Genomic DNA, 12,776 nt, shown 5'->3' on the forward strand with positions numbered 1-12,776 from the left:
CTGGGCGCTGACAGCGGGGCAAGCGAACTGGATCTGTCATCTGCCGATTCTGTTCCCGAACTCACAGGAATAGGGCGACTTTTTGGCTATAGGCATGGAAAAGCTAAGTCGCACAGGCTGCAACGTATTCTGAATATACACGTACAATCCGTATGGCCAATCTGCGTTGTATGCTGTAGAAATACCGGGGTGGCTAAAGAGCAAGACGCTAGGTACGTTGAAAGCTACCTACCAACCATACCCCGTCCCCCTTATTATTACGTGACGTCTTTATAAATAACTATAAAAACGTATTAGGCGGACCGGAAAGTAATGTCATTTCTGACGACATATTTTATAGAAAAACCAATAGATTCTTACCGCTCCGACATTCAAAATTTGTATACTAGACGGCAATAGGATCTTGATAACGAAGGTGAATATATTGATACTTGTTAAAAATGTAGTCGTGTGATTTTAACTTAAGAAAGCGAAATTACTTTCCGGTCCCCCTAAAATATTTTCCATAAACATCGAACCTTGAAGCCACTTCTTTTGAATACTTCGGTAAAGTATTCATACATTGGTGAAGTTAACCCATTAAGATAAAAATATATCTCGGAAACGTAATTTTTTTTGCCTGTATTGCGTAATTCGGAACGTTATATTTTTAAACAAGGAAAACCGACAAAATATTGCGTCTAATTTGAATAATAAGAATTAACCTACTGCGTCGCTCACACCTAAACACGAGTGTGAGACTGCGTAGTAAATTGAGAGGGTTCATCGACCGATACAAAGCCATTACGCAAGCCACGAATTATTTTTAAAACATTGTACTATAGACTGGACAATAAAGCAAAGAAATCTGCGATATACTGCCATGCATTGACCTGTAATGCTTGCTAATAAGGTATATATTGCAGTAATCGTTCAAACGCGCCCCAATAAGCGTTTTTTTTAATTGACATAAATAAACACGGCAAAAGTAAATAAACGCTTGCAGTCATAGAAAATATTCATCAATTATGAAACATCTAACCATAGCAAATAGCATTTATCATCGGGCTGGCGGGCGGTGCACTTTGTTGCACGACTACCACTGCATGTGCGGAAGTGGCTAAATATTGGTCCTTTACTTAATAGATTTATATTTTTTTTCTTAAAAAGCAGAATCGGTCAAGCTGTCGAGCTTTGCGCTTAGCAATACACTTTATTTTTCATCACCGTTATATCAGCCTTTAGATACCCACTACAAGGCGCAGGCTCCTCCAAAAATCTCCACAATGACAGGTTTTGGACGACCCGCCACTTTGGATATTTCGTCAATCCACTTAGTGGAGTGCCTATCTACGCCGTGTTTACCGCCTTGTGGTCGCCATTTGAAAACCTTACGGCTGTGTAGGTTGCATGATCGATGGTACTGCCACTTCTTTTGCGGATCTTTTTATTTCTGATTTAATCTCGCAGCGAAACTCCGTGCATAGCCCTCTCTATCGCGGTCTAAGTAACCTTGAGCCTTCTTATATTCTATTGTTAATAACCATGGTTTTTTATTTAAGTAGACACTATAAATTTTTTTAAAAAAATAATAATGACTGCGGTACTATAGTTTTCATCGTCCTTAGCAATATCCTGGGATTATCATTACGATAGACAAACTGGAGCACTTCCCACGCGACGGGACAGAGGCGCTAAGCACATAACTTCTGAAAGGCTTGAAATAACCAATTCTGCTTTTTTAGATACTTGTTAAATAACGCATATATGTACAATATTAATTGGATTTGCTACGGTGTGTTTTTTCTAAATGATTAAATATCTCTAAGACGTTTCAAGCCAGGCAATAGCAACCGAATAAGTCGAGTTTTGGCACTCTCGGAAGCCTTATGTCGGAGGGCTAAGCGGGTATTATAAACGAGTGACAGCCTAAGCCGATAGGACCTTGAGCGGACACACTCCTCTGAGCTGGGCGGCGTCCCAAACGGGTGACAAAGTAGTATGTAGCAGCCTGAGTCGAGGCTTCTGAGGAAGCCCTCGAACTTTGTTGCCTTAAAAGAGATCTTAAATTCGGCGCTCTCTGCGAGCTGCCGGCTCGTGGAATCTAAAATAGTCAAAACAACAGTTTTCTTCTCCCTTATAAACCACAGAGTAAATTAAAGCATAATCAGCTGTTAAATTACAATGACTTAAACTAAAATAACCCTTAAAAAGATGTAAACAAACAATAACATGTTTCTTAAAGAATTACAATCGAAATATATCGTCACATTATTATTGTCTTGCAATGTATGATATAGAAAAAATTAAGTTAATAAATCAACATACGTTGTATTATATTTTTTTGGATTAATTTTAAGAATTGTTATAGATATAGAACAGAAAACACAATTTTATTGGTAGTAAATTCATAGACGAAATTCTCTTCCAGGCCTCCGGATTACACCAAAGGAGTGTTCCAAACGCTTGGATTAAAGGAGTTCCATGAGTACCTGATGATGTCGGATCAAGAGAGAAATAGCGACGAGGGAAAAAAGTTATTGCAACAATGTATTGACAACATGAAAACAGCGACACGTCGATACGCCAGAAGGCAGAACAAAATGGTCAAAGGCAGATTTTTAGATATACCGACAAGAGAGGTAATTTAAATGTAATAACGATTTGAAAGAAATGAATTATGACATTTCTGCAATATTTTTTATGAAAGTCAATTCAACGTCTATTGTAAATAGCGCCATCTTTTAGTGCTAACGGAAACTTTTTACAATTTTTAGTCAATGATGAATTGTATAATTAGGTATATTTTTAAACCAATAGAAAGTAACAAATTATAATTAATTAAAAAACAAAATTGTGACATCCGATGTAATAAATTAATATTTTCAACAATTAATCGTTTGAAAACACGAGTATTAAATTTAGGACATCATAATACTTTTATTTTATTCTTTGTATCTTTCTTTCAACTAATTAATAATAATAATAATTTTAAAACACAAAACGTTAGCAAAATTAAATTTTAGGTAGTGTATGTAATATTTTAAGCGTAAATGCTTGGCTGTGTGCATAAAGTTGGTTTTTAGCTGGGTAATTACATTATTAGAATTTTTAGTACCCTCTAGCGGCGAGTAGCGTTTCGAATTAAACTAATTTAAATTTTTACTACACTGGATAGATGGCGCTTAAATCAAAATTATATTTTACAGGTTCCTCCAATCTACGAATTGGATACCACTGATTTAACTAAATGGGATGAAGAAGTAAAGAATAAAGCTATAGAAATAATAGAAAGCTACCGGAACAATACTCCTTCTAAGCACGAACCATTAAAGCGAGATTTAAATTTGGATAAAACCAAAATAAATACTCAGTCCAGTAATTATTGTGAGGTCTGTGAAAGACTCATTATAGGTGACAAGGAATACTCAATACACATGAACTCTTATAAGCACATGAGAGTATTGAAAAAGAAAAAGAAAGAAGAAAATAAAGAACAAAATAGCACAAGTACATAATTTTTAATAAATTATATTTCTGGACATGTTTTTGTTTGTTTGAAATAAATAAGCAGTATTTAAGCAATGTGTTTTATTAACTAAATAAACTAAAATATTTACAATTCAACAAATAGTGCTAATCTACATCTTCAGCAGTTTCTAGACATGTCGCTTGCTTTTTTGGAGCCCTATAATCATATTTTTCTAACTCTGGATATTTAGACAAAATAGTATTGTATGCCTCACACAGTCTACCAAATTCCAAGTTAGTTATTTGATATGGTCTTGTAACTGGATCTAAGTCTGCCAAGCTATACATCTTTAAGGCCATTTCCTCTCGCACATCCTCCGGGAATAATGTCTGTGCACCTCTTATTGAATATTTTTGCCGCATTGAAAATATTTGCCGCACTACCTTCTCAATCAATTTAAATGGCAATTGTATTTTAGGTTGTTTCATAGGCGTAAGAGTTACCACTCCCACATCAACATCTGGCTTTGGTAGAAAAACTGACCCAGGTATATCAAACATGTATTTCACATTACACCAATTTTGACACATAACAGACAGACGACACCTTTGCTTATCTAAGATCGGGGCAACCATTCTCTCTGCAACTTCCTTTTGAAATGTTAATGTCATTCGTACACGTCCAAATGACCAAGGACCTTGCTGTTTCGACATCATCTCAAGCCAGCGAATAATTAATATAGTAGACACACTAAAAGGCAGATTTCCAATTAAATTAATTGGTGGTGGAGGGTCAGTCCAATTAACTTTAACATCTTTCGGAAAGAAATGTGAAATATCTGTTTTTAATATATCACCTGTTATAATATCAACATCTACTTTGTTCTTACAAGCATCAGCTAGTAACTCTAATGTGGGTATGAATCGTGGATCCTTTTCAATCACTATAACTTTTCTTGGTGCCTGTTGAATTATGGACCGAGTAATGCCGCCAGGGCCAGGGCCGACCTCGCACACTACGTGATTTTGAATATTGCCAGCCGCACGAACTATTTTATCTATTATTCTGGGCTCCATAAGAAAATTCTGCGACAACTCCCGCAAGGCGCGTAATTTGTAAAGCCTAATAACATCTTTGATACTGGGTAAAGGAGGAAGTCTTATCTGCGAAGCTTTATGTGCAGCAGCCATTATTGTTGCACTTTAACCGGCTCCTCGAAGTCGTCAAGGAAAGTTTCTTGCTTGACCGCGTAAATTGAATACAAATATATACCGAAAACTCCAGCTCCAATAGCACAACCTGTAATCCTATTTCTTCTTGAAATTTGTTGCAATTTTTGGACGCGCTCGAGATTTTTCTGTTCAATAATCTTCATATAATCAAGTTCAGCCTGTTTCAGCACCGGAGTTTTACCTTCTGCGCTGTTTATTTTAGATTTCAAGTCGGAATCTCCCATTACGAGGATTAATTGTATTATAACCTTAAACCCAATTCGTAACAGATAACTTAAAATGATGGAGAGAAAATATTTACTCACTCCTATTAACCACAGACAAAATGCAGCAAAAGCAATTCATTTCGCCACAGCAAAATAATGTCAATTGGGAGTGAATGAAATTATACATTTGACAAATATTCTTTGAAATGTTAATGGCAAAATAGCATACATCAGATTAATTCAAATCACCAAATAATAGGTTAATACATACTATTCTTAGCGGAACTGGTTATTTTCACAAAAATCTTGTTTATGAATTTGTATTAAAGTCATTTTATGCTTTATAATTATGTCGAAAATCAATAGCATCAGAGTTTGTTATGATCTAGAAACACATCGCCAGTTTTTGGAAAAACACCATTAAATAGCCATTATAAATGATATACATTTATTACAAGAGGATAAAACAGATTAAAAATCAGTTAAAAACTCTTTAAATGGCTAGTGTTTTTCACTAAATATGTTTCTCTGTGAAACCACGATTTAGTGACTGTCAGAATCTATTTTGCTGCTATTAAAGTACTCAAAAGATAAAATTTAAAAATTCGCAAAAAAACCTAGAGCTAAAAATATTTTCATTTATTAATTAAATAAATATTATTTTCTTATCGATAACTTATTTTAATAAATTTCATTTATATGGTAACAATAAATTTATTAACAGTATGTAATAATATAGAGTATATTCCATTAATATAGAAAAAGGATTTAACATAAATCTTTTAATAAAAATAGTTTGTATTCCTAACCATTTATCTTGACAATAGTTGTTTAGATTATTATTAAATTACTGTTATTATTATGATAATATTTTAAATGTAATGTCATCTTTTTTTTTTAAAGTTTACGTAAACAAATATTAAACAGCTGTTTGTGACGTTTATGGTACAATGTACTAAAAAGCCATGCGCGCAACGCTCTCTTTCTAAACAAGGTCTCTCTTTCCCTCACTCGTGTTTGCTCCGACATCGAATAAGATTTGTCGTCAATTCCTGTTTGGCTTTGTTGACGGTCGCCAGTCTCTATAACGCGCACAAACTTTGTTTTTGTGTTGAAAACAATATGCCCTTCATTTCGAAGGACTGGCGTTCGCCAGGGGAGGAGTGGGTGAAAACTGATGAAGGATGGGAAAAGAAAAAAGTATTAGAATGCACCGCACAGAGGTAAGAACGCGTTGCAAAACAAACTCCTTTGTTCGCAATTAGTTCGTCTCAAATGCATGCCTTCTAACAATTTATTAATATACGTAATGCTTTACAACTTACATGTAAAGTGTTTTCGAGTGTGCAATTAGTTTTTTTTCCGTATTTGTATTCCAGATATGCTGCTATCTCTAACTTTAATAATATCGACGAGAAGCAACAGAAATGGTGAGTAAAAATCATTTCGTTTATCCGATCAGCTGTTTCTGTTATTGTCTCTAGAATTATTGATTTTCGCAAATGCACGCGTATGTGTGTTGTGTTTCTGTTCAGATGAGTGTACTATTTACATGTAGTTAATAATGTGATACTTAATAATAAAAGTGAACAATTGTATAAACAGGTGCATTTCATATTTGTAAGTGTAACATGTTACGCAAATGCTAACTTTCACTCAATACGCGACGAATCTTTGTTTACTTCCTCATGCGTATTATGAAATAGTTTATCAATTATTATTTTTAATTAATAACTAATGTAATGTTTTAATGATGAAAGACTGATTACATATTGATAATTATTTTGGTCTTTTTTTACAACACTTCTTTAGTGAGATTTTATAAATATTTTTTTGTATAACGTTTACAATTTTTGAATTTGGTTATGTACAATAATAGTAAAAAAACTTAATTATTAACTTTTCAAAGGATTATATAACATCGTAAATAAAAAGTTAAGCAAAGTAAATTCTCTTTGTGCCCATTATGAAATTGTAGTGAAAGACTTTTTTAATTAATCATTTTCTGGAGTAAAGTTTTTTATTTTAAATATATATTTTTAGTCCTGAATTTTTCGTAACTTCGTATAACTAGCTACAATCAAGTTATAGCAAATTTGCGCTATGAATTGCTCTACCACAAACTTTTCGAGTATTTATTACTTTTTACGGCATTATAACGTAGTCTCACACTGGCTCCACGAAAGAGAAGAGGAATATTCTCGGGATTTCTCTACGAGATCGTATGAGGAATAAGGAGATCCGTAGACGAACGAAAGTAACCGACATAGTCCAGCTAATTGGCATGTTGAAGTTCAACTGATTGGAGCGGAGACAATGACCTGGCAAGCATAGCAAAGGATTTCAACTTTCAAGGCAGACAGACGACCTTGGTAAAGTGAATAATGCTGGATACAGGTCTATGACTAATCTAGGACATTAAAAGTCCTTGAGAAATCCTGAAGATTAGCCAAGCCTAGTGACCTTGTCAGTGGTCGTCTTATATTGATTTTTTCTTGCTAATAAAACATACACATAGTTATAAAAAGTAATAACACCAAAAAGCACTGTTCAAAATGTACAGAGGCAATATTTACTTAACAGAGCTAAAGCAGAGTAAACATGAATTTGTTTCGTCGAAATCTGGGTCAGGTCGAACGTTGCCAGCGCTTGGCCGCCATTGCAAAATAGGAAGACGAATGGCGTATATATAAATATGCATTTTTAATTAAAAACTCATTAAACTACAAAATCAATGTTGTTGTGTTGTTGTTATGGCATTACGTAAATTACTTATCTTATTTTTAACTTTCTTAAAAAAAGTATAATATTTTTTTTAAAAAACATTAGTTGTCAAGTCGAGGGTTGCCATGTTTACTAAGAATATGTTACTACAGTTTTTTCTTAAAAAAAAATTAAAAAAAGGAACGAAAGCGATGAAAAAGGCATAATAATACAAAAGCTTAAATTCTACTATATACGCATGTCAGTGCGTGATTGCGTGTATGTATGATTATGCGTGTTTCAACCTTTATATTCGTAAAGAACACCCAGAAATAGAACGTATGACAGATGAAGTTTTCAGAGAGTTCATATGTAATCAACTTCAAAAAAGTTTTTTTGCGTAACATGTATAAAGGCCAATAATTTACAGCAATAATTACGATTCATGAATAAGTTTTTATTCGATCTGTCAAAATTAATGCATTATAACTATTTACGTCATTAATATTTGACGTTTAACATTTTTTATATTAAGTGAAATGTCACCCATATTTGGTTGTTCCATCTTGTGTGCAATAGAGATGTACTGTCTACATGTGTTTTAAAAATCTTGTATGCATTATAATTTGGAATAGGTGTAACAGCTTTAAAGAGGTGAATGTACTCATTTGAAGTCATTAATGTAAATGATAAATAATGTTATGATATAATAACAAAAAATCGTTTTCAAAATCTGGATTTGTACGTATTAAAATTAATTATTGTTTAACATCAATCTGCGTTTTTTGTAGTGCCAGAAGTTATTAGCGTGTCTTGCTTCAATAGAATTTCGAGGTGATTATACAGGGTTATTGGAAATCGGTGCAAAAGGCGATTAGTGACAAATGGTGATAGATTCACCACCTTTAAAGATGCTTATTTCCAATCAGCCTGTATAATTTATTTAAGATCTTTATTAGTATAATATGCAAAGTAGCGTTACCATTAGGTGAACGACCTGCCCATCTCGTCGCTTAGTAATCCAAAAAAAAAAAAAATAAATAAGTTAAAGACATTTCCTACACTAAACACGTTTAATTAATTGCCAAAGACATGTTAAGTATATTTTTAACCTTAAGTATCCGCCTACATTCAAACAGGGAAATGACCGACTCGAATACTTTTACAAATCCGTCACAACAAAAAAGGAATTTCGTGTTATTTTAAACGTTGACTGGCTTATCCTGCTGTCAAAACGTTCAACGTTTTAGTTCCAATTTCAAATATATATTTTTCTTTTAAATTATTTAACTATGATTGAGAGAGCGATGACTTAAATTAAAAAAATGAATTTCCTTTTTTAAATTACTAACTAAATAGACGCCTTGTTTAAATTTATCTAATATGAAAACAAACGCGCAATGAAGTGATTTTTTATATAGATGTAATCATTCTGTATAGTGATTACATTTAAATTTTCACATTAATTTAATTTTTTTTGCGATAGGCCAATAACATCTGACAGTAAAAAGTCTGTCCCTACAGATGGTTAATTTTAATATATAGTAATTCGAATTTTAAAATCGCTTTTTCTTACTATATTATCGTTACGTTATTCATTATTCCTGTAACTATTGACTTTTGGACAGTATCTACACTACGTGACAACGAATGATCTATACATTCAATATATTTAAGCTTTCAATTCAATAACAAATCATCCTCTATATCGCAGACTTCTGTTGTAGTCCTCATCAATCTTCAGTACCAATTATGGATGGTACATGAGAAAGTTATTTAAAAGTATTTACACGTAATATTATTTCGTATAGAAGTAACTTAATAAGGTTTCTATCAATAATGCATATTTACGCAACACTCTGTGCTTAAATAAGCAAATTATTTTTCTTTATGAAATATTTCAATGTCAAAAACATCGTAATTCAAGTCTCAAACTGTATAACAGATAATACAATTCTCTATTTAAACATATTCATTCTAAATTGTTTCTATGCTGAAGGTCGATGTCTTACTCTTTTTATGCCATCATTTCCTCCGCTTTCCTCAGGACAGTATCGATAGAGTTCAATTATTGACTCTATCAGACCAACTGATAGGCGACCGTCCACGTGGCCTTTTACCGTCTACGACTCCTACAACCAGCACTTAGTCAAACTAATAAATCTCAAGTTAGTTGTAAGTAAAACTTTAAAAAGAAATACTCCTTATAATACATTTGCTGTCAATTGATATATCATATTACTCTATTTAAAACCATAGATTTTAGAAATAATAAATAATATGATACTTAAAAATCGTTTTTAATTTTTTTGCTAAATATTAACATTAATTATGTTAAACTACGGGAATAATTTTCTTGTTGCATTTCAATGTTCCATAACTATGGAATATATTTCAGAATGATCACTTTATATCACTTCATTTGATGATTGGAGATAAATATAAAAACTTTGTGTTAAAAAATCAGCTACACAATTACCACTTAAAAGTATTTACACCTATATCCAATCACCTTTTATTAAAAACAAATGAACTGAGGTAGACGCGAGATATTTTCAACCATAATATTTCAGGCGACAACCTGAATCCACCTAGAGGCACTACTTGTTTCATTTTCCTGATTATTCAACCCCGACCTCCCCTGTGAGCGCACAAAGGTACACTTCGTACAATCTACACTCGCATTCTAGAACCTTCTCACTGCATAGACAGTTCTTTTCACATGTTGGTAGTCAAGGAGCATTCAAAACTCCTATCTACAATAAAATAGTGAGCGCCATAACCAAGTCGATAATCAAAAGGCTTTTTTGAAAAACCACTAAAAGTAGAGATAAGTTTGTTATATTTTTCTCTAAGTTTTATCAACAAAGTTATTTATTTGTATCTATAGATAAATATAAGTTTTCTATACTATTAGACTTCATATAATTTGTAAATTTGTAGATATATGGTATTATAATACACTAATGTCTCTGTATTATCTCGTAATTATAATGATTATTTAAAAAAACTTGTTAGAAAATGTTATTATAATATGAATGATTTTAAGTTATGTAACTTAGAAACACTTTTTTATTTATCTATTTAAAAACTTTTTACATTTTTATATAACTTTGAACTTTATGCCGCATAGATGTTGTCTTAAGTGCAGTGATATATTAATATAATAAAACACGAAAAATAAAAAATGTAAAACCAAATTAAAAAGGAAGAGAGAAATCCACCTATCGTGATGATGTGATATATATTGATGTGATGTGATATATGTATATATATATATATATATATATAATTCATATACTACTTATGCAAAATAACACATAATAAAATCCAGCTATAATGATGATTTCCACAGCTTGTCAAACAACAGTTCTCGAACCTTCGCTTAACTGCGTAACGATTTTCTATTTCATTATTAAAGATATTGTGAAAGTAACCACAAGAAAAGAAACCTTCGGTTTTACTTATACAAGTGATCAATGTAAATGTTCTATCGTGAATATTAAAATTATTAGGTACACTGCACTAAGTGAAGTGAAGACTACATGCAGGCCGTTATAGAAAAACTATGGAAAGGCCTATTCACAGTGGATGTCCTGTGGCTGAAATTGTGATGAACATATATAACAGAATGTTAGTGACGTCTTTACAATCCGTAAATGTATATTATTTACAGATAGTAATGTACTTAAATAGAAACGAACGGAAGTAAGCCACGAGGATCTAGCTCACATACCCTACATAAAAATAGGTCACGGACGAAATCGCCCGGGAAGTGCGATCATGCGATAATTTATAACCATAATGATTCTTTCGAAATCAATGACGCGTTACGTGATATTTCTAGGTTGAATAGCATAGTGTGTCCGGTGGAAGAAATCTTTCAGTACATGATCTGGAGAGATAGATAGTAAGAAATAATTAATTTTAATATGTTGATGTTCGAATTTTGAAAAAATTTTTCAAACAATGGTTTTTGGATAGAGTGACGTCATCTTCGACCTTTCAGCCCATTGACGCCCACCAGGCATAGGACTCCCCCAAACATATCTATGGGCAGATGTACTATAATCGCCACGCGAATAAGTTGGAGATCGCAGTGTGGTATTATGTTACGCAGAAAACGCTGCAGCTCTCTGGAAATTTGTTTATGAGTAGTGGCAATCCTATATAATTAATGCACAAAGTGTGAATTATATAAGATTGTATTCGGGAAATTGAACCCGGAATATACTTCCGCAAGCCTTAGTCTTCTACCTTTGGGCTACCACTGCTTATGCAGGATAGAGTGTACCATACATTAATTGACAGCAAATGATTGTAAAAAATAAAAGCTATGCATATAGCGCTTTAAAGGTTTTAGACCTTTAAACAATCATCCTGTATTTATTTAATTGTAGGCGTATTTTTTTGTTTTGCTGCTAAACATATCTATTACAGTTAATATTATATATATACTTACATATCGATAATATATTTAGGCGTATTTTAGTTTTTTGTACGGAAACACTAAAAACAATTTCCCGGTCACGGTCACGTAAATTTAGTAACTTTAAATGTGCTTAAAAGTGTTTCTATAAATATATTATTTTTATCATCAATGCTTCTTATTTATTGATAAAATCATGAAGTTAACAATTATATTTACATATTCTTTATTAATTCTATAAACTATTGTTCTTAATAAAAATCAGCGTTGTCGAGAATTATATTTCAAACTAAACTCAGAACATTTTACGTCACAATGTTGCCGACTATAAATGTTTTTTTTTCTTTTTAAATATTATTCCATTTTCAAAATGCAATTTTTTTCTCTTCTCGGCCAAGATGAAATTTTTTTTAATATCTTTATGCAAAAGCTGAGTTAATATGACTACGAATAATTTGTTCCATATAACGCAGCCTGACGCTGTACGAAATTGAATATGCAATTATAGTTTGGGTTCGGAAAACTTGGATGAGAAAATTTCATAAGCAAATTCAATTTTCAATTGCTCTATCTCACAGAATACTAGAGTAATGCATGTCTTTTTATGTTATAGCATAAAAACAGTTAAAATCTAGACTAAATCGACTTTACAATCTTTTCATAGAAATCAGCTTATATTGTTTTTTTTTATATCAGTGTTGTCTAATGCTGTACATCCGTCCAAAATCTATGTCGTTACAACCCATAGACCACTG

The 12,776-nt window shown here is 32.4% G+C and overlaps 4 protein-coding genes across 5 annotated transcripts in view; 2 read left to right on the plus strand and 2 right to left on the minus strand.

The window, feature by feature from the left end:
• LOC137919187 (tRNA dimethylallyltransferase) overlaps positions 1 to 3,541 on the plus strand; it is a 321,190-nt gene extending 317,649 nt beyond the window's left edge. The window contains exons 6-7 of the mRNA XM_068762181.1: positions 2,411 to 2,621; positions 3,189 to 3,541. Of these exons, the coding sequence (XP_068618282.1) occupies positions 2,411 to 2,621; positions 3,189 to 3,497 (520 nt within the window). The 3' untranslated portion in view covers positions 3,498 to 3,541. The remainder of the gene's footprint in view (positions 1 to 2,410; positions 2,622 to 3,188) is intronic.
• On the minus strand, positions 3,533 to 4,641 carry mtTFB1 (mitochondrial transcription factor B1). Its single transcript, XM_068762182.1, has one exon. The coding sequence runs from the start codon at positions 4,639 to 4,641 to the stop codon at positions 3,616 to 3,618; it is 1,026 nt and encodes a 341-aa protein (XP_068618283.1). The 3' UTR covers positions 3,533 to 3,615.
• Positions 4,641 to 4,988, minus strand: Ccdc56 (Coiled-coil domain containing 56). The gene has a single exon (XM_068762183.1). The coding sequence runs from the start codon at positions 4,905 to 4,907 to the stop codon at positions 4,641 to 4,643; it is 267 nt and encodes an 88-aa protein (XP_068618284.1). The 5' UTR covers positions 4,908 to 4,988.
• A 966-nt stretch (positions 4,989 to 5,954) lies between these two features.
• The window catches only part of LOC137919126 (F-box only protein 32), a 42,000-nt gene continuing 35,178 nt past the window's right edge, over positions 5,955 to 12,776 (plus strand). Inside the window, exons 1-2 of one of the 2 annotated variants that reach the window (XM_068762093.1) lie at positions 5,955 to 6,112; positions 6,269 to 6,319. In XM_068762093.1, coding sequence (XP_068618194.1) covers positions 6,012 to 6,112; positions 6,269 to 6,319 — 152 coding nt within the window. In that variant the 5' untranslated portion in view covers positions 5,955 to 6,011. The remainder of the gene's footprint in view (positions 6,113 to 6,268; positions 6,320 to 12,776) is intronic. The other variant, XM_068762094.1, reaches the window with a different exon arrangement.

The sequence above is a fragment of the Battus philenor genome, unplaced genomic scaffold (assembly GCF_028537555.1).
Source record: "Battus philenor isolate CCGP_79_NKW_IND1 unplaced genomic scaffold, ilBatPhil1.0.hap1 SCAF_16, whole genome shotgun sequence".
NCBI classification, from domain to species: domain Eukaryota; kingdom Metazoa; phylum Arthropoda; class Insecta; order Lepidoptera; family Papilionidae; genus Battus; species Battus philenor.

Bases quoted from the DNA above. Each gene is read 5' to 3' on its own strand.
- Ccdc56 (XM_068762183.1), bottom strand. From the start codon at position 4,907: ATGGGAGATTCCGACTTGAAATCTAAAATAAACAGCGCAGAAGGTAAA.
- mtTFB1 (XM_068762182.1), bottom strand. From the start codon at position 4,641: ATGGCTGCTGCACATAAAGCTTCGCAGATAAGACTTCCTCCTTTACCC.